Source organism: Lynx canadensis, chromosome C1 (genome assembly GCF_007474595.2).
Source record: "Lynx canadensis isolate LIC74 chromosome C1, mLynCan4.pri.v2, whole genome shotgun sequence".
NCBI classification, from domain to species: Eukaryota; Metazoa; Chordata; class Mammalia; order Carnivora; family Felidae; genus Lynx; species Lynx canadensis.
Window position 1 is genome coordinate 138,455,679 of NC_044310.1, and position 21,730 is coordinate 138,477,408.

Consider the following 21,730-nt stretch of genomic DNA (forward strand, 5'->3'; position numbering starts at 1 on the left):
TTTCCCAAATATAAAAAATGAAACAAGAATGTTCTTTTCACTTTTACTCAATATTGCACTGAAAGTTCTAGTTGGGGCTATTAGACAATAAAAAAAAATTAAAGTCAACCAGACTGAAAAGGAAGAAGTAAAACTATATTTGCAGATGACATGATCTTATATATTAAAAAACTAAAGAATACACTAAAAACTATTAGAACTAATAAGTCTGGCAAGGCTACAGGAAACAAGAGTAATATACAAAAATCAATTTCACTTAGATACACTAACAATGAACAAGTAAAAAAAAAAAATTAAGAAAAAAACTCCCATTTATAACAGCATCACAAGAAGTAAAAGAGGAATAAATTTAACAAAGAAGTACAAAACTCTGAAGATTACATTAAAGTAGATGGAAATTACAAGACATTTGGGAAGGCAGAAGTCAAGTTAGCACTCCAACTATCCAAAGACTTACAAAGAATAAATAAATGTAGTGTAAGACATTCTACCCTTTTGAATGGAAAGGGAGTTATGTTCTCCCTTCACGTTAAAGGGAGAATTCCAGTTAAGAAGATGACAATTCTCTAATCAGCGTTGCATGTTAAGAGACCTTAGGATTAATGAAAATACTAACCTGTGAAAGGAGCTCTGCATGTATTAAGTTGTTACTCTTTGATTTACGACTGCTCATTTCAACAAACTGAAATCCTTAAAAAAAAATAAATTAGCATGAATACAAAACATTACTGGCTTGAAAAGATTATTTAAGAATTTACTATCATAGAATCAAAATAAACACAAGTTTTAAAACATGAAAACATGAAAATGTCCAATTTCTCAAACTTCAAAAAATTTGGGCTAAACCTAGTGTGATAATCATTTCACAGTATATGTAAATCAAACCATCATGCTATACACTTCAAACTCATACCTTAATGTATGTCAATTTTTTCTTTCTTACAGACAACTACTCCATTTCTCTTCAATCTACTATTCACATCCCTTCCTTAACTTTTTTTTTTTTTAATTATGCGCTTCCTTCATACAGAATGTTTCCCTCCCCATCCATCCCACAGGATCATCACATTCCACAAAACCTTTGCTTTCTTGCTCCATTCACCAACCATACACAATCATTAGAGAGTAGGTAAAATGCATCTTCTCTGAACATCCATAATTGCCTGTATTTCTCTTTACCCATAATCAAATTACATTAAAAAAGATTTCCACTTAATTGCCAGTATCCCCAAACTGAGTATATTTCAAAATTAGATGCATTTTAGCATAATGTCCAAATAAAGTTGGGAATGATAGCAGGAATGAAAAATATATATACTATTAAGAAAAAGATAACTTTTGTAAAATTCTTCTTTAGGGCAACATATTCACAGGTAAATACTTTTGGTTAAAAGATCTAATTTTCTTCACATTGACTTCCAATAGCAATCCTTTACTAGTCTGGTAATAAGAACTTAAGCAGTGTTTACTTATATACCAGGACTGTTATAAGTGCTTCGTATATACCTCATTTAATAACTCATTAACTCATATTTTTAATTTCACATACTGACAATTAGATGCCAACCCCTGGAATGCTGTTTTATGCTTCCCTGGAAATGCTAACAGGGTAACATCTGAGAAAGGCTATGACAGATAAATAGCAAGAAAATCTGTCTTCCTTTTATTGTATAAGCTATGTAGCCAGGGCCTAAACTCTGGCTTCTGGTGCCAAGCTCCCAAACTGGAAACTCAAAAACAGAGTCATCAACTGCTGTCTTAACCTTTAAGAATATTTTTTCTTAGGAGAAAATTAGTCTTCTCAGCTGCCCCTAGAAGGCACCTAATCCCTAAAAGGCACCTTCTATCAGCCTAATGTCCATGCAAGGCACCTTGTTTGAGCATCTTTACATTAATTATTTTTACTTGATTCTACTTACTTTATTATTTTTTCCCTTAAATCAGAGTTGTATGTGGGGTTTAGAAAACCCTTTCAGCAAAATGAAATGACAGCCTCACTGTGGTTTAAGATACTCTTGACTATGAAAAAGATCTGTAAGTCAACATCTGAACTCACAAAAAAACATGAAATAATTGCCTACTAGAAAATGAGGACTGAATTTTTAAAAAGTGGGGGAGAGCTTTTACAATATGCTTTTGTTTTTAGGGCTATAATAGCTATTTCAAACTATCACTGAATTAAAAAATATTTTCCCCATTTCATGGATTAAGAAAACAATGCTCATGAAAGCTAAGTAAAATGTCTGAGGTCATAGGTAGGTGTCTAATCTGCTTCCTTGCATCAAATATAATTCAAGTAAACCATTAAAAGCATGCATTTGTCTTCTTTTGGGGATCATTCACGAAAGAAACACACACAGTACTTCAGTGCCTACCTTGCTGTAAATTAAATCTTAGTCAAAAGATTAATTTTAATACATTTTGCCCCTCCAAATAATAGTCAAATCTGCACTCCATAACAAAGAATATTTTAAAAAACAATTCTAATTTAATAGACAAAAAACAAGCTTTAGAGCATGACAGAAAATATTTGTAATCCACATATTTGACAAAGGACCAATATATAAAGCATCTTCAAATTCAACAAAAAAGAAACAATCCAATTAGAAAAATCTGCAAAAGACATAAACAGACATTCCACTGAAGAGGATAGAGGGATGGCAAATAAACAAGTGAAAGATGTTTAACATTATTAGCCATTTGGAAAATGCAAATTAAAACCATAATGAAATATCAATACATATCTGTTAGAACAGCTAAAATAAAAAAGTGAGGTAACACCAAATGCTGGTAAGGATGCAGAGAAACTGGATTTTTCACATAACTATTGGTGAGAATGCAAACTGGTTACAGCCACTCTGCAAAGTTTCTTGCTGGCAGTTTCTTAAAAACCTAAATATATTCTTACCATGCAACACAGCAAGCAACTGTACTCTTGGGTATTTATCCCAGAGAAATGAAAACTTATGTTCAACCTAAAGCCTTGTAATATGAATGCTCATTACAAATTTACTCATAATAACCCTCAAACTGGCAACAATACAGATGTTCTCCAATGAGTCAACAGAATTTAACAAACTCAAACATCCATCCATATAAGGGAATATACTTGAGCAAAAAAAGAGGAGTAACTACTGATACATGCAACAACATACATGGATCTCAACAGTATTTATTACCCATAGTAAAAAAAAAAAAAAAAGCCAACCTCAAAAGAAAATTACATATTTTCTGATTCCACTTAAACAACATTCTTGAAACAATGTGAATAATAATTTGTACTAAAAACTTCTACAGTAATTGTAGTCACCCAAGCTTACATTTGGTACTAAAATGATTAATAGCCATGTATAGATATTTAGTTCCTCTTACACTTTGTCTAGTCCTACTATTTCGGAATAGTAAATAAAATAAAGCACAGAGGGAAGTGGAAGGAGTCCCAAGATCCACTGGTACAACTGAAATGACAAGAGATTAAGAACAGAGTGGTAGTGGCTAAGAGACAGAGTCAAGGTTGCAGGGGTGAGTATAACTACAAAAGGGTTGCATGGAGAGTTACTCTGTAATGGTGGAACAGTTGTGTATCTTTATTGAGGTGGTGGTCACACAAATCTATACATGGATGGGATCAAATCACAGAGAATTATACAGACATACAAAAATCAGTGCAAGTAAAATCTGCTTAAAAACCAAATAAGACCCATAGTCCAGTTAACAATATTAGAGCAATATTAATTTCCTGATTTTGATATTGTATTATAGTTATACGAGAGTTATACGTATAACTCTATATATAGAGTTACATGAGAGGTCACCCTGAACAGAAGCTGGATGAAACTGGTTTACAGGACTCTAAGTACTACTTTTGCAACTTCTGTGAGTCTATAATAATTTCAAAATAAAAATTTAAGAAAAAGACAATTCTAATTTTAAAGTTTTTTTCCCCTAACTGCTTAATGACAAAAAATGAAATGAGTAATAGTGGTACAACTAAATCTTGATTATCTGAAAATTGATTATTAGAGTATGCTTGGTTGAATTTCTCTTCAAATTATACCAGTGCATCCAGGGACTACTTCCACTTCCTACTTTGCTTTCTATAATATGATTTTATTTGCTATTCTAAAATAGTAGGACTAGACAAAGGGTAAGAAGAGCTGAATGTCTATGCATGACTATTACTCATATTGGTGGAACCTGGGTGACTCTAATTATTTAATTGTAGGAATTTTGGTACAACCTACTATTACTTACTGATACTATTTCAAGGAGCAGTGAAATGGGTAATTCCAAGGAATGGCTTACTCTCATATTATTTCTTTAGCTTCCAGTGGACCTTCCTCTCAAATTATGTTCTGCTAGAGTGAACGCACCAGTTTTCAATCTCAGATGCTGGAGTAACAATTGGCCTATTACACTGCCTAAAGAATTTCAGCCCAATCCACTTCTGTCACTAGCTGCTTCGATCCCATTTTACATCAACATCATTTCTAGACCAGAAATCTATAGCAACTTTTTTACCGGTCTCCAACTCTTATACTCATTAGTGATACCACTTTCACATAAAAACCCCTCAGTTCCCCCCAAGCCCCCAAATTCTGAATTCCAAATTCTCTAACACCATTTAAAAGGAAGGGTCTGGGAGCACCTGAGTGGCTCAGTCAGTTAAGTGTCTGACTTCAGCTCAGATCATGATCTTGTGGTTCACGAGTTCAAGCCCTGCGTTGGACTCTGTGCTGACAGCTTGGAGCCTGGACCCTGCTTCAGGTTATGTGTCTCCCTCTCTCTGCCACTCCCCTCCTTGTGCTCTCTCTCTCTCTTTCTCAAAAATAAATAAAAACATTTAAACAAAATTTAAAATAAAAGTTAAAAAAAAAATAAAAGGAATGGAGTGCCTGGATGGCTCAGTCAGTTAAGCATCTGACTTTTGCTCAGGTCATGATCCTGGGGTCCATGGGTTCGAGCCCCACGTGGCTCAGACAGCTCAGAGCCTAGAGCTTGCTTCAGATTCTGTGTCTCCCTCTCTCTCTCTCTCTCTCTCTCTCTCTCTCTGCGCCCCTCCCCCACTCATGCTCTGTCTCTCTCCATCTTTCAAAAATGAATAAACGTTAAAAATAAATAAATAAATAAATAAATAAAATAAATGCTCTGAATGACTAGCTTCTCAGTTTAACTTACTAGCTCCTTCTATTAATATTCTGTCTGAACATTCAACAATTCTTGTATCCTGCTTCATACCAACCTCTGGAATACGTTCCTGTGATACCCCTATATACTCCTACTCTGGGTAAAGTCTGAGGGGATGTGTCTGTCAAATGCTTTCAGGATATATGCTATCTTCTCCTTTCATAAAACTTAATCATCACACAGTGTGATATAACTAACTCTGTGCTTACTTATATGTTTGCTCCACTGGGTCACAGTCTCCTTAAAAGAAGGGCTCAGAAATTATGCCTATCATTGTATCCAAACCAACCAGTACAATGTTGGCATACAACTGGTTTTCAAGAAAAGTATTTGATAAATGAATACATGCTAGGTAGTGGAGGATGTCCACAGGTAAACTAGCTGCCAAAAAAGAAGCCAAAGCCAGGTGAAATCAACTTCTTAGCTAAGTTTCAAATTTTTTAGCAATTACATGTCATGACTCTAAAAAAAACTGCCAAGTATAAAAGAATAATAAATTATAAAAATACAGAATGACTTATTCTCTAATTCAAGTAAAATATATGCAGTATATCTCATGGTAGTGTCACAGCAATGGAATTTCAAAATGGTTAAAATATAGTTAAATTATTTATGAAATTCATTTAACAGAGAACTTACAGGATTAACAAAAGATAAAGTACATGAAAATTTTTTAAGAAATAATTTTTAAATCAAGTTACAAAGCATATAAAGCTGTATGTCTGGTGATTCAAAAGAAGCTAACGTCAATTATTGTTAGACAAAGACATCAGGAATTTTTATCTTTTTATAAGTGACTGACAGCTTGCTAGTAACATTAAAAAAATTAGCAAAATATTCTTTCTGGAATTAGGGTTGTATATTTCAAATTTTATTTACTGCCTTCAATTAAACCTTGAGGTTTAGGAGGAATATTTATTCCAAATGAAGATTAAAATTACTAGTCAATAGCTACACTTTTCCTTTTCTAATTTGTAATTTTGCCATGATTTGGAATATTCTCCTTACTCATTTCAAACTTGAAAATGCTAGATGCATTTTAGCATGTCTGAAAAATTTGGCAATACTTTAAACCTTTTACTGAATATATGAAAAGATTTCCATTTTTGAAATTAAACCAGAAAAAAGTAAAGGTATAAGAAGTGAATATGAAGATACCAGAATTTTTCTAGAAATTTTTAGTTTTTCTTAGAAAGTCACAAGTGATGAAACTAAATATATATATATGTATATATATATATATACACACACACACACACACATATATTTAAGAACATTATTCAAATTAGAACTGTGAATAAGGAGAAGTAAATGGTAAAGACCATTTATATCAAATTTAAGATAAACGCAAATTCAGAAAGAGCCAAGGAAAAGGAGAACTAGAGAAATGAAATTGGTAGCAATATTGTGTCCTTAAAGAGCTTTGTTACTAGCAGGGCCTAGATTTGGGTTCTTGTTCTGTGGTGTCACTTTTGCAAATTAACTTTCCTAAGTCCTAGTTTTCTCCTCTGCAAAACTGAGATAAAACTATTATCTAACTCACTGGGTATTGTGGGGGTTAAATTAAATGGTTTACTTGATATGCCATGCTGTCAAATCCCATGCACAGTGAACACAGTACCCTTTCTAAATTATCACATTACATTAGAGAAGAACCAAAATGAGGATGAGAGGGGTGCAGAAGCACATCATCTTGTTCTAAACAATTTCTGTGACAGTACTTCTTTGACAATGCAATAAATGTCAAGTGCAACTTCAACTAAGGTACCTCAGAACTATGAGAGCATACTTCAATGGTATACATTCACTGAGTTTTGCTCAATACAAAATAATACAGTTTTAAATACTGGTATAATAAAAAGAAATTATGGGCAGATCAGTCTATAGTTACATGGATCCCAAAGACCTCAAATCACTAATTGTAAGAAGCTATTCAACACCTGGAAGAGATGATTGCTGGGCAGCATCCCCAGAGTTTCAGATTTAATAGGTCTGGGGTAGTGGTTGAGAATTTGCATTTCTGTTAAGTTCCCAGATGATGCTCCTCTTGCTAGTCCCCAAACCATATTTTGTGTACTACTGAGAAAATTGGCTTGATTACTTTGCATTCCACATCAGACCTGGTAAAACTGATGAGACCACAGAAGGTAAAGAAATCCATGGGTATAGAAAACATCTCTTCAAACCAAGCTAAGCCTAAAGGTAAACAGTATCTAAGGATCACACTTAAATAGTTATCTAAGGGTTATCAAAACAGGAGAATTTGGAATAGGAAAGACACCAGGAAGCCAAGGGACTTTTATCACGGTAAATAAACAAATAAGCTAGAAAGCTTCCTATTAGATAGAAAAATAGACCACTGAACATAAACCACAAGCAGAATAAGAAAGTGAGAAGAGTCTTTCTTTCCTCTAGTTACTGAAAAGTAACAAAGGTTTTGTCCTATCATCTGATAATTCAGAGAGACTTTGGAGGACATTCCAAAACAGTATACATTCTGTGATCTACTTGAGAGATTCTTTTGGTTGCCTGGATGTTTTACATTTACATGTTGTCCCTTGATTTAAAAGAAACCCAAAAATCTTTCCTGCAAAGAATTTTAAAATTGTTTTGATATATATGCTTTAACAGCATAGAAGACAATGTTTTTACAAAGTTTTTGATTCGTCAAGATTTGTTGGGAAAAATTAAAATCCCTAAGCTAAAAAAAATTAAAAGTAAAAATTAGTGTCTAAAAAATACTTTGGAAAATAGTTATTAACCTAGTACCAGTCTCAGACTGGTATTAAACAACATGAAAAGCACTTAATATAAAAAGAACAATAAGATGTGCTTGATTCAGGAGGTAGGACAAACATTTGCTCTGATGAAGCCAGCTAAATAATGGTGCTAACTGAAGATTACAGTCTCACAGTTCCAATGACAAGATGAGAAAAGCACTGGGGCGCCTGGGTGGCGCAGTCGGTTAAGCGTCCGACTTCAGCCAGGTCACGATCTCGCGGTCCGTGAGTTCGAGCCCCGCGTCAGGCTCTGGGCTGATGGCTCGGAGCCTGGAGCCTGTTTCCGATTCTGTGTTTCCCTCTCTCTCTGCCCCTCCCCCGTTCATGCTCTGTCTCTCTCTGTCCCAAAAATAAATAAACGTTGAAAAAAAAAAAATTAAAAAAAAAAAAAAGATGAGAAAAGCACTAATGGTGTGGCACTGTTAGGCTGTGTCAGTTACTATGATGCCAAGTGGGTGGTCAATGGCAAAGAACAAGTAGTATTCAGGTAGACATGAGCAAAATGGATGAATGGTCATTAAAAAAAAAAAAAAAATCCCAGGGCAATAGATCTGAATCTTTAGGGGTAGAATCTGCCCCTCCCCCCTTTTAGTGCCATAAATTATTATTCTGATATATAGCGTTGGAAAAAAACTGGAATAGTGTCACAGAACATGCCTGTAGAATTGCTGGTAAATGACAAAGGGGTTGTTTTTATAAAACCTGAGCAACTTAGGTCTGTGTTAATTTGTCCACTTCCCTAGACACTGATCTCTTGAGCAGTTAAGTGTACCATATGAGATTGTTATCAGAGGAATTTATTGCCAATATCCACAGAAGGAAGGTACTTTTTTGCCCAAGGCCACCTGCTTCAAACACTGTTGAGGATGTGATGACCTCACAGCCTAAAAAATGCAGAGAAGCCACCAGATACCCTGTGAAGAGCAGTAAAGCAGAAAAAAAAAATTTTTTTAAACAAAAACCACACTTTTTCTTCCTATTTACTTAATGTTTCCATGCATTGGTCTTGGTGAATAGATATTTAACTTAATTAATTACCTGCCCTTATTTAATGTACATGTTTATGCGAGAGTTATAAGTTGATTCTTAATTATATAACCTTTTCTCTATATATATTACCACCAGACCAAAGGGTTCAGAATACAAATGAGGCAATGACTTTAAAAAAAAAAAAAAAAACCTTCACATTTGAAGATACTAAAAACTCTTAACCAGATAACTAAAAATAAACAATGTCATTTTACCCATGCATAAATGTGCACATATGAAGCTACTCAAGCCAGAATATTCATTCACGCAACAGCCAAATAAAGCATACCATTCACGGAATACACACACACACACACACACACACACACACACACATATAATTTGTTTTTCATTAACGGTCTTCTAGATGTTCTTAACATGTTCAGAGCTAAGGCACTAAACTTGAAAGGCTTCCTGGCTATGCTACCCAAGATTTTACTTTCACTAGAAGCTAGCTGTCAATAGAGAAAAAGCTAAAGCTACACAGAACAGGCATCTTTAAAGTATCTGAATGTCGGGGTGCCTGGGTGGCTCAGTCCGTTAAGCATCCAGCTTCAGCTCAGATCATTATCTCTCAATTTGTGAGTTCAAGCCACATGTCGGGCTCTGTGCTGAAAGCTGAGAGTCTGGAGCCTGCTTCAGATCTGTCTCCATCTCTCTCTGCACCTCCCCTGCTCACGCTCGCTCTCTCAAAAATAAACATTAAAAAAATAAATAAGTAATAAAAAAATAAAATGTCTGAATGTTAATCATTCTTCTCACCTAATTATACTGTTAACATTCCTCAGGATCATGTAGTATAGTGGAATCAAACTAAAGGGTAGTTAGATCATAGCCAATTCATCTATGATGGGATTCTGCTCTTTATTATTTCTTATATCCCTGTGCACCCAGCGAGGTACCTTTAATGTGGTATGTACAATGAAATGCAGTAGGTACAGTGAAAGCATTCTTCTCACAAAACAAGAGTACAAGCTCACAAATTATCACACTTTTTTATTTTAAAAAGGCAAAGGAAAATCAGCTGGCATTAATGAAGTTTTGGACCCAAGGGTAACCTTAAACTATAATGAGAAACATACACAAAGAATCAATCATTTGCTTTACTCTATGGTAGTTTCCCAAATATCATTAATTGCCTGGGAAAATTCTTCTAAAACATGATTTGCATGTCTTGGTCATAAATCTGGGTCTACAGAATGTTCTCTGATGAACTTTGCTCTACTACCAGGTCTAGGACTCACTGCTCTACACTATTGGCTCAAATAAGTGAATTGCAATGTAGCTCTGACTTCTCTCTTAGGTCATTCTACTCAGTTCTGACATACACATAAAGGTGGATACATATAGAGGGTGGAAAGCTTCTCACCACACCAATTCCAGAGCACTTCTAAATTGTAAATCAGAAAAGTACTGACCACTGAAATTTGTTCCTATGTTGACAAATGACCAAAACGACAGGAATTATAAAATTATGTCACATGAAGCTGCCTGCTCAGAGTAGCCTATCTACATTTTCCATGGTCCCTACAACTCACACTAATTGAAGAAGAAATGTTAAAAGGTGAAACACTAAAATATATTCCTTGATGGATACTTAGCAAACCTATATGTGGAATTTTAGACTTTTAAAGAGATGTTAAACAAAGCAGGATGACTACATTAATTTAAGATACAATCGTGTATATTCAGCTTCCACTTACCAACTGAGGTGGCTTATTTATCACAGTAATTACCCATTTCTATTCTTTCCAAAAACTACATGTTGACTAATTCCTAAAAATTATGAAACATGTCCTTTACTGCTCCTGAGATTTCAATGGGCACTTATAGCTCTTCTTTATCATAATGCCTTCCTCAGCTCCAACCTTCACTCAGAGCCTCTATACGTCATTGTCTCTACATCATATATTTTAAATTAACTCTGGCCAAAAATAAAACATAAAAGCGATTATTGTGAAAATCTCTTAACTTGTAAAAACATAACAAGAAAAGAAATAAATGACAGTAATAACGTATTCCCAAATAGAGCTCAATATTCAGCAAGATGTCAGGTTGTTTTCCCAGCCTAGAGATGGCAAACATAAATCTACCAGGTAGGCACAGCCAACTTAATGTCTTCATCTTAGTATGGTTCTAATCATTGTCTTTGAGACTAACAGAATAAGAAATGATTCAGGGAAAACCAACTTGGATAAACTCCTGGGGAAGTCCTTTTAAGTCAGATTTTTTTTTTAATTGAACTACAGATGGCACATAATGTTACATTAGCTCCAAGTAGAGAACATAGTGATTCAAGAAGTCTTTACATTATGCTTTGCTCACTGCAAGTGTAGCTACCATCTGTCACCATACAACAATATTGCAATACCATTGACTATATTCTAAATGCTGTACCTTTCACCTCCATGAGGAAATGCTGTACCTTTCCTATACATTCCATAATTGGAAGCCTATACCCCCTACTCCCCTTCACCCATTTTGCACATCCCCCCCCCCCCCAGTCCCTTCCCCTCTGACAACCATCACTTTATTTTCTGTATTTCTCGGTCTGTTTCTATCTTGTAGTTGTTTATTCACTTGTTTTGGTTTTTATATTCTACATATAAGTGAAATCATAAGGGATGTCTTTCTCTTAGCATAATTTCACTTAGCATAATACCCTCTAGGTCCATCTATGTTGTTGCAAATAACAAGATCTCATTCTTTTTTATGCCTGAGTAATATTTCACCAATTCAAACAAAAAAATCAGATTTTTTTAAGTTTAGTAAATTGACCAAATATCTCCCAGCTTGCTGATTAGTAACAGGATATAATATCTGTATTATAAGATAAAACCAAATTGTAACTGGTAATATCTAAAAGAACTTCAAGTTATCAAATCTTACAAAGGCACAGATTATGACACTTGCTTTGATAACCACCAGCTATAGCTGAGAATAAGCTGCTCAATAAATTACTGAATTGATTTAATAAATATTTCAAAGTAAAAAACATTGTTTCACCAAAATAATACTGTTGCTTTAAGTCACTAAGTCCTTTTATGCCACAGATTTTAGGTACTCAACTTGTCAGCTGTGTAAATTAGATATAAATTTTTTGGTAGTATTATTACATGGTGATTAACATTTCCCGACTAATTTGACTCAAGACATAAATAAGATGGCTATACAACATATTTGTGTGTCTATGTATATATATATATATATATATATATATACATATATATATATGTGTGTGTATATATATATATGTGTATATATATATATATATGTATGTATGTATAAATGATTATGGTTTCAGTTTCAGACACTGCTTAAAGGAATATTTTCACCCCATTAAATAGAAATTGTTACCTGGAATGACATTACAAACAAAATAGAAGATAAATGCAATCTAAAAAAAAAAAGATTAAATATTTATTTAAATAAATAAATGTATAACTGCCTCCCTGTATTATAATGAGAAAACCAAGTAGCACCAAGCTAATAACAAAGATTCTCAATGAATTCAATTTAACAAATATTTAGTGAATGGGTACTTATTACAAGGCTCTATGAGAAGCACTATGGGAAAGATAAAATATTAAAGTTGGTCTCTATCCTCAAAAAGCTTAAAGTCTGACTGGAATAAGATACATGAATATAAAAGTAGAAAAAGCAGTGAAAGTACAAAACAAGGAATAAACTCATGGATTTAGTAATGAAAGGGGTCTTAAAGAACATACAGTCCACTTTTTATTAAGAGTAGAAATTGGGCAGAGAGATTTTTTTTAAAGTTTATTTATTTGAGAGCGAGCGAGAGAGGGAGTGAGCACTGGTGCGTAAACACACATGAGTGGGGGAGGGGCAGAGAAAGAGGGAGACACAGAAGCTGAAGCAGGCTCCAGGCTCTGAGTTGTCAGCACAGAGCCTGATGTGGGGCTCGAACCCACAAACCATGAGATCATGACCTGAGCCAAAGTCGATGCTTAACAGATTGAGCCACTCAGGTACCCCTACAACTTAGGTTTTTAATAAATATCTGTATTTTTAAGATAAAAAAACTTAACATTAGAAAGCAATACTTATTTATCACAGAAACTTTGGAAAGCCAATAAGGAGCCATGTGGATAAGGATCATTGAGCAAAATGAAATCAGAGAATACTTGTCCTTGCAATATCTAATAACGAAGAAATGTCCTGGGGGATGATGGGAAAATGGATTATGGAACCTAGGAAGCACCAGGAATCCTTCTCCACACCTAGAAAGCAACTGTACAGGGAAGAATCCAATATAAGTATTTTGGAACTCTAGAGTCTATTTACGGTTTTTAATAATCAGAGGAAGACTTGCAAAGCAAATTGCCAATAATTTTGGTTAATTTCAGCTCTTTGCTCAGTAGCAGCTATCTATCCCCCACTACTGAGCCCAATGGTAGGCAACTATGAACCTGTTCCTTGAGCATCTTGCACATAGCTTATGGTGACAGACTGGTGACAAAGGGATCCTGTTGCCCAAATGTCAGGGATTTGTGTTGATGGTGGCTTTTCACCTCAGAAATAGAAAGAGACAGGTTGCCATTATTATTCCATTTCCCCTTATTGTTGGAAGTCCCTCTTTCTCCTGCAGGTATAACTTCCATGGGAATAAAAAGGCTAGTGCCCACTTTCCGTCCCTTTAGTTTTTTCTTCCTCTTTTCGGAAGCCAGAGATTACAGACTAGGACATTAAAAAGAAACTGTATAAATGAGGGAAATTAGAAAGTCATGATACATACCCAGGGAAAGGTGAAGGCTCACAGGGACCTGAGAAATCGTAATTTTATACCTCAAGCTGATTTTTGGCACAGAGACACACCACAACAATTAAAAAAGTAAAATAATAGACAAAGACAAAAAACCCCAGCAAACTTTGCAGAATAGGGATATCTTCTGATTTCTAGAATTGTAAATTATTAGATTCAAATGCTCACTTTTTAAATAGAAAATATCAGGTCATACAAAAAAAAAAAAAAACGGGGGGGGAGCAAACACTTCTTTTTCAAGGGAATAGAGTCAGTAAAGTTACAAGGAGAAAAAAATTTTAATGGAGCCTACACTAGTAATGTGAGCAGGAACTGTAACACTGTATACCAAAGAAAGCATTTACAAGAGAAAACAGGTGAGAATATGTCCCATTTACTTAGTTTTAAAATTGTCCAAGTAGGTCAAAGACACAACAAAGAGTCTTTCCTACCCTGCAGATGAATAGGCTCCAAACTAGTTGGTGCAAAAAAACCCCTCTCTCAGGTAAAACAAGTATTTATTTAAAGGGTTCTATTTAAAATATTTATCTAAAACATGAGAATTAAATTAAGCTTAGATAATATTTAATATATAAATTGACATTAATACCTCCACTTGATCTGTGTTAGCTAGTCATGTCATGTCATGTCACAACAGCAATCTAGGAGCCCTAAGAAAGAATGGGAAGTAAGTAAAAGATAGGGGTTACAAATTGCACCATGTTTATTCACATTCAGCTTTTTACTATATGAGTTAGGTGTGTGAGTCCAGTTGGATGGATAATGAACTTAAAGGCATTGTTATGACGTTTTAAAGGAAGATGAACTAATTCAAGTACTATGGTGGGGGGTGGGAAGGACAGGTCAAGGACAAGGACAAGGAAAGAGAAAAACCAAAAATAAGTAGAACTTTAAAAATAAAGGTAGGAAAGAAAGATTTTTGAAAGAAATTTGTGCTATGGAGAAAGCATTTTAAAAATGTTTTCATCTCTGATTTTGTGTCTGAAAATCATGTATATTATCTATAAAAATCTTTATAAATATACAATTGACACTTAGGAAGAAGACTCTAACACATATACCTATAAAGAGCAGAATGAGCTTTATTTACATCAATTTGTTAAAAATATAAAAACACCTTTACAATCAGCTTGGAAAAACACCCAATTTACATGAGAAAAGATGAAATTTACTAACAGAACTCCTACAAAATCTATGTAAAATTGGTGGATGGGACTGAAAATGAAAAACATACAATCATTATTTTTACAAGACTTTTTTTTTTTTAATTTTTTTTTTTCAACGTTTATTTATTTTTGGGACAGAGAGAGACAGAGCATGAACGGGGGAGGGGCAGAGAGAGAGGGAGACACAGAATCGGAAACAGGCTCCAGGCTCTGAGCCATCAGCCCAGAGCCTGACGCGGGGCTCGAACTCACGGACCGCGAGATCGTGACCTGGCTGAAGTCGGACGCTTAACCGACTGCGCCACGCAGGCGCCCCTAGACTTTTTTTTTTTTAAACAAACTCCGAAGCTCCAGCAGAGAGGAGTATTACTTTGTGACGAGAACTCCTGGTTTAAAAAAAAAAAAAACAAAACAAAAAAACTCCGATGAAGAAAAAAAATTGAAAATAATACCACTATCAATCTTTAATTTAGGTAAAAGTAAAAATACAAATTCTACTACTGCTTAGTGTCTAACTCAGTATGGCTGACATTTTTCAAAGAACAGTAAGAATGCACAAAACATTAGAACTCTGCCTCTCTTCAGTTAGAAAAATGTCCTTGATTGGATAACTAGTCAAATATTGTAAAACAAGAAATATTTTAGAAGAAATCTGTGGGCGGTTTCCACATTTTGTCATTATTCTTTAAGATGAAACTGAGGTTAGAATATATGTTTTCCAGCCAGCTAGAATTAGTTTCCACACTTATCTCTTGCCAGTTGGAGTGTTTGCAGCAAGGAAAAGATTAAAATAGAATTAAAGGAAGGGTTGAAGGTGGGAGAAATAAGGGACAAAATAGGTATAAATTCCAAGTTTACAGACTAGCAAACATATTGTTAGTACTTCCTAAAAGATCAAGTTGAAATGCTATCTATGATATCATGTGAATTTAGTAAGTCAAGTTAGGCAGAGCCTCTGGTGAGATGTTTCCTTGAGTTCCCCAGAGCTGAAGAGTAATCCCAAATAATCCCAAATAATTGTTTTTTTTGTTGTTTCTAGATATAAGTCATCCACAGTAAAGTAACTAGTAACTCCTGACAACTTCTTAAATTTTTTTCTTCTTCATTTGTTCTCAGGGAATAGAGGGGACACAATTTACTCAGAAACTCACTCAGGCTCAAATGAATTCAAAGTTTAATCATCTTTAGTATAATTACATAATGACATGCTATTCTCTTCATTGATATTAAAATGAAGGAAAAAATTCTATAATGTCTAATACTCAAAACTGACCAAATAATTCAGACTGAAAGGTTTACAATTCTCCAGAAAAGCCATGCTCTCTCTTACCTTTTAGTTTTCAGTACTGCATAGCAATGTGCCTGGAACCACATATACACATGGAGACATATCCATACATGTACATATGTATCTATGTACATTTATGTGCATAGATACATACAGTACTTTGTAAAGTACTATTAGAATCTTCATATTAATGAATATGCCCACGGAGTTGTTTCTAAGAACATTGGTGGATGAGCAGTCAACAAAATAAGTAAATACTCTCATTGGGAAAATCATAGGTTTAATAACACAAAATCTTCAGGTAAAAAAGGCATTTATAAGTTACTGCAACATTTTATGATTATTAACGATGAAACATCCCATATAAATATCAATTTTGTATTAGTGTAAAAGAAAATATTGAGAGAACTTCTTTAAAGCACACATTTAAAATATATTCACTCTTGAATTATATAGGCTAATGAAAGACGCAACACACATTTGCAAATAATCTAGAAATCCTTTCAGCTTTTGAAATGCATTGTATCATTTTACCGGCATTGATTTAGCTTGTAACTTTATCCTAAATGTTATACTGGTCAATTATACTCTATTTTCTCTGAGCACATGGAATGTGACTAGAAATATGCTGAATAGAAAGAGGAATGAAGGCTGTGAATCAAAGCTAATATGCTTACTTAGGTGGATAAACAGCATAAAGACAACAAAGACTTGAATCAACAAAAACATCATTTTGTTTTGAATGGAGGAAGGTACCAAAAATAGGAGTCAATTTAAGACCTGGCTTCTAAAATCAGTGAGTAAGGAGAGAACACGTGTATATAGATTTTTTTTTTGAAAAGTATATGGTATACTTTATAGACATAAAGTGTAATATTGTACAGTATTGTATTTGCTTGCAAGTGCAATTACTCCAGGGCATATGTTCATTTAAGAAGAATAATGAATAGAATCCTCCCCACTATTTAGTTTTTTTCCTTTGACATGTTCACAGATAAATTTATGTAAATGTAAATACGATGTGCTACAACCTCAGTGAATCAATTAACAAATGTTAAACTATTTTTAGAAGAAAAAAAGACTGAAAACACTGCCTTTGGAAAAAAATTTTGAGAATTTCTAGAAATAACCCCATGTAAACCCAAAATCTTACAATTTATCCTAAAAACTTTAAGAACAGTTTGTTGTTTCTAATGAGACTCTTCAACGTGTCCAGGAAACACAGGGAGATCAAATTCCTATAATTTGAGTACTATGGCCCAAAATTATATTCTCCCATGGTGTCTGCTAATGAATATTAATGAATATACACTCCCTACACCCATCAGCATGCTTAGATAACTCTGCCATGACAGATAAAAATATAAGTTTAAACATTTATACTGTAATTAGGTTTCCAAATAGTTGGATTTTTTTAAAGGGAGAGAGTCCCCAAAAAGTTTTTTTTTTTTTTTTTTTGCTTTAAAAGGACAGCTTAGAATTTTTTCTTATATAACATGGTACAAATTCAGAGGAAAACTTTATCTTTTTGACACTCCAAACCAGAATTCTCAGGAACTTACATTTTTCCTTGTACTGGAAAATAGCTGTTCATCATGATGACTTTAAGGCAATAAAATACCCAAAATGTCTTCATAAAAGTGATACTTATTTTTAGCAAGATCATCAAACATAACTCCCTCATTTTTACATAAGAAAAAAATGAGACACAAATTTACTCAGAGACCCAGTTGCAGGCATATTCAGGTTAAGAACTCAGGTGCAATAACATGTCTATCCTTTTCTGCAACCCATCCCCACCCACCCAAGGTTAAAGGGCTGTCAATGAGAGGACTAACTGATGATCAACTGTGGACAAACAGGTTCAAATATACTGTTTCCTATATTTGTGTCATTTTTTATACACCTCTTCTTATGTAAACACCATTCTCTATTCGGAAAAAAAAATGCTATTCTTTAATCAGTGACATAAGGAAAACAAAAATAAAAACCACTCTCATCGAAACAAAACTCCCAACAATAAACAAAAGCACTGGTCTGGTTAACTGGCTACAGGGAGCACTCACTCTTCTAGCTGAAAAAGTTCAAATACATTTGACCAATGAATTTCCTAATTCTTAAATAAGATAAAGGTAGCTCATGAAACCCACATTATTTCCTTGAAAAGGCATCAGGTAAGCAAACACAGAATTCCCAACACTAGATCTGTGGTGCAATATGCTTGCTAATAAAAAATGGTCTTTTTGAAGTAAATACACACGAAAGCAAAGAGGAGTCTTTTCTCCCTTTGGAGCCAGGCTACACTGCATAATTGTGAGACAAACCATTAGGCTCCTGTTTACAATAAAAAGAACAAATCTATACCATCAGGTAAGCTAAAAAGATGAGACGACCAGAATGCTGAAAAACTTCTGTTAAGACATAAAGCACACTGACTAAACAGAGGATATTATAACCCAGTATTTGTAAAAGACTTCCATAAAACCTAAGTTCTCTTAGGACCCTAGAATAACTATAAGATCTAAAGGAAGAGGCCAAAAACCATAAAAGAGATGAGGAAAATGAATGGTAAAGGAGTTTACCAATCTTTAATTTTTTTTGAGACACAGCATCGAAGTAAAAGTGGGGGAGATGAAGAAGAGGAGGGAGAGGGAGGGGAAGAGAGGGAGAGAGTATCCCAAGCAGGCTCCATGCTCAGCACAGAACCTGATGTGGGGCACAATCCCATGGTCCTGGGATCATGACCTGAGCCCAAATCAAGAGTCGGATGGTCAACCAACTGAGCCACCCAGGTGTCCCCCTCCCCCCCCTTTATTTTCTACCAATCTCTAATTTTGAACTCAGCAGTTCCATTTATCCAACTCAAATGCACAAAACTATAATTCTCTACGTAAAGTGAGAGCTTTTTCAGAAGACAGGCATGCATAAGGTCTCATACTCAAAATGCAAGGTTTTTCTTACAACCTAAAAGAAAATTTAGTAATTCCACTTTATTTTAACTAGCTTCCAAAATGGCCCTCAGTGGTTCTTAACTTCTAGTATGCATATCTGTAACCAATCCACTACCACATTATAGAGCTGGCCAGTGTAACCAAGAGGATATTGTGAAAATAATGGAGTGTGACTTCCGAGGATAGGTCTTGATTTCATTTAAACCACCTACTCTGAGGGAAGCTACCTGTCATGCAATGAAGTCCTGCAACTCTATGAACAGGTCCATAAGGTAAGTAACCAAGCCTCTTATCAAGAGTCAGTAGAAACTTGCCAACCATGTGAGTGAACTATTCTCCAGCTCCTGTAAAGCTTTCAGATGACTGCAACCCCAACTAACATCTTGATTGTAACTTCATGAGAGTTGAAGAACCACAACTATCCAACTAAGTTGCTCCTGAATTCATGACTGACAGAAACCGTGTGAAAAAAATGCTTGTTGTTTTAAAATACTACTGGTTGCAACTGTTGTGAAACAGTGTGCTACATAGCAACTGATAACCAATATTTCCTACTTAAGAATTTATAAAAAACACTAATAGTGATAATCCAATTATTAATAGAGAATTGATCATAAATAGTGTAAATTTCCCCTACCATAAAGAAAAACAAAAAACCCCACAAAATCCAGAGAAAAACTTTTGGTATTTTTGAGATAATAAAAAAATATTGATCTCAGGCCCTGGTTCCTGCACATACTCCTGAAACCCTTGTAATTTCCTCAGTGTTAAGAGCACTGAGAGCATTTTTTTGGTTCTAATATTTTATCTTTGACCCTGGTTCCTACACAGGGCTCCTGAAACCCTTGTAATTTCTTGATTGACAGGAGTCTCTTTTGTTCTAATGAGGCAGCTTTTAGTGGAATTGTGGATAGGTCCCCGTCACTAGAAAGAGGAAGCCATGATTCCAAGCTTGGAATTTTCAGCCCCACCCCTATTCTCTTGAGAAGGGAGAACTGAAAATGGAGATGATGATAGATCATGCCTGTGTGATCATGCCTGTGTGATGAAGCTTCCCAAAAGTAAAAAAAAAATCCCAAAAGTATGAACTTCAATGAATTTCTGGGTTGGTGAACACAGGAGAGATTTAGGGAGAGTGGCATGCTCAGAGAGTACATTAAAGTCTACACCCCTTCCCACATTCCTTGCCCTATGCATCTCATCCACCTGGCTGCTCCTGAGTTATGTCCTTTTATAATAAACTGCTAACCTAACAAATAAAATGTCTTTCTGCATTCTGTGAGCCACTCAATAGCAGGGGAACATTGGAACCTCTGATCTACAGCAGGTTAGTCAGAACAGGTGACAACTTCAACCTGTGACTGGCATATGAAGTGGGGGGTGGGGGAGTAGTTTTATAGGACTGAGCTCTTAAACTGTGGAATCAGATATGATCTCTAAGTAAACAATGTCAGAATTGAGATGAATTGGAGGCCACCCAGCTAGGGTCTGAGAATTGCTTGGTGGTGTGGGGAACACTCCCTCCAATACTTTTGTTGGAACTGGGTGCAGAACTACTTGGCATTAAACAAGCTTGCAAACTTATTATTAAAGAAACTAAATGTGAAATGTGTAACATTTAACTTAAAAAACTAAAAAAGTTTAAGTGAAAAAGTGCATAATGTAAAATAAAGGCAGAAAAATGACAAAATAATTATTAACAAAACAAATAGTAAGAAAAGTAAAGGCAGAAAACATGAAAAAATCAGTGATCACAAAAGAAATGGGAAGGGTGCTCAAAACTTCGCACAAAAATAGCTATAGCACCAAGGAGTTCTAAAATTTAAATTTCTTTTTATGTTTATTTTGAGAGGGAGGGAGAGAGCAGGAGCTAGAATGCACACAAGCGGGATGGGGCAGAGAGAAGGGCAGGGCAGAGAGAAGGAGAATCCCCAGCAGGCTGTGCACCAGAAGTGAAGAGCCTAATGTGGGCTCGAACTCATGATCCATGAAATCATCATGACCTGGGCCAAGATCAAGAGTCGGATGCTTAACTGCCTGCGCCACCCAGGCAACCCTTGAAATTTAACTTTTAACCAATATTCAAAAAAGAAGTTTATAGGGATTTAAACAATTCCAAAATCTAGAAAAAAAAAGATATAGGCCTTCGTACTTTATTCTATGCATCTGATATAAGCTTTGTTAATAAAACTTGGCAAAAGGCAAAAAATATCATTGCAGATGAGGCTCACACAGAATTCATAAACAGAATAAAAGATTCTGGATCAAATATTTATTAGCCAGTAGTCCAATAAATTAAAAAAGCTATCTTTTAGAAAGTAAAAGATTGGGGCGCCAGGGTGGCTCAGTCAGTTAAGCCTCTGACTTTTGATCTCAGCTCAGTCTTGATCTCAGAGTTATGAGTTCAAGCCCCATGTTGGACTTGGAAAAATCTGGTTCTTCAATTATAATACGATAGGTATCAAAACCCACTGTAAACGGTATTACAAATAAAATCATGAATATATCCACTATTACCACTAATACTTAATTCTAGAGAAATC

At 34.8% G+C, this 21,730-nt stretch overlaps 1 protein-coding gene across 8 annotated transcripts in view; it reads right to left on the reverse strand.

Moving 5' to 3' along the window:
• The window catches only part of ORC4 (origin recognition complex subunit 4), an 83,087-nt gene that overhangs the window by 44,816 nt on the left and 16,541 nt on the right, over positions 1-21,730 (reverse strand). For 7 of the 8 annotated variants that reach the window (XM_030324858.2, XM_030324854.2, XM_030324859.1 and 4 more), the window contains one exon: positions 617-690. The exons of the other annotated variant lie outside the window; for it this stretch is intronic. In XM_030324858.2, the coding sequence (XP_030180718.1) occupies positions 617-636 (20 nt within the window). In that variant the 5' untranslated portion in view covers positions 637-690. The remainder of the gene's footprint in view (positions 1-616; positions 691-21,730) is intronic. 8 annotated transcript variants of the gene reach the window in all.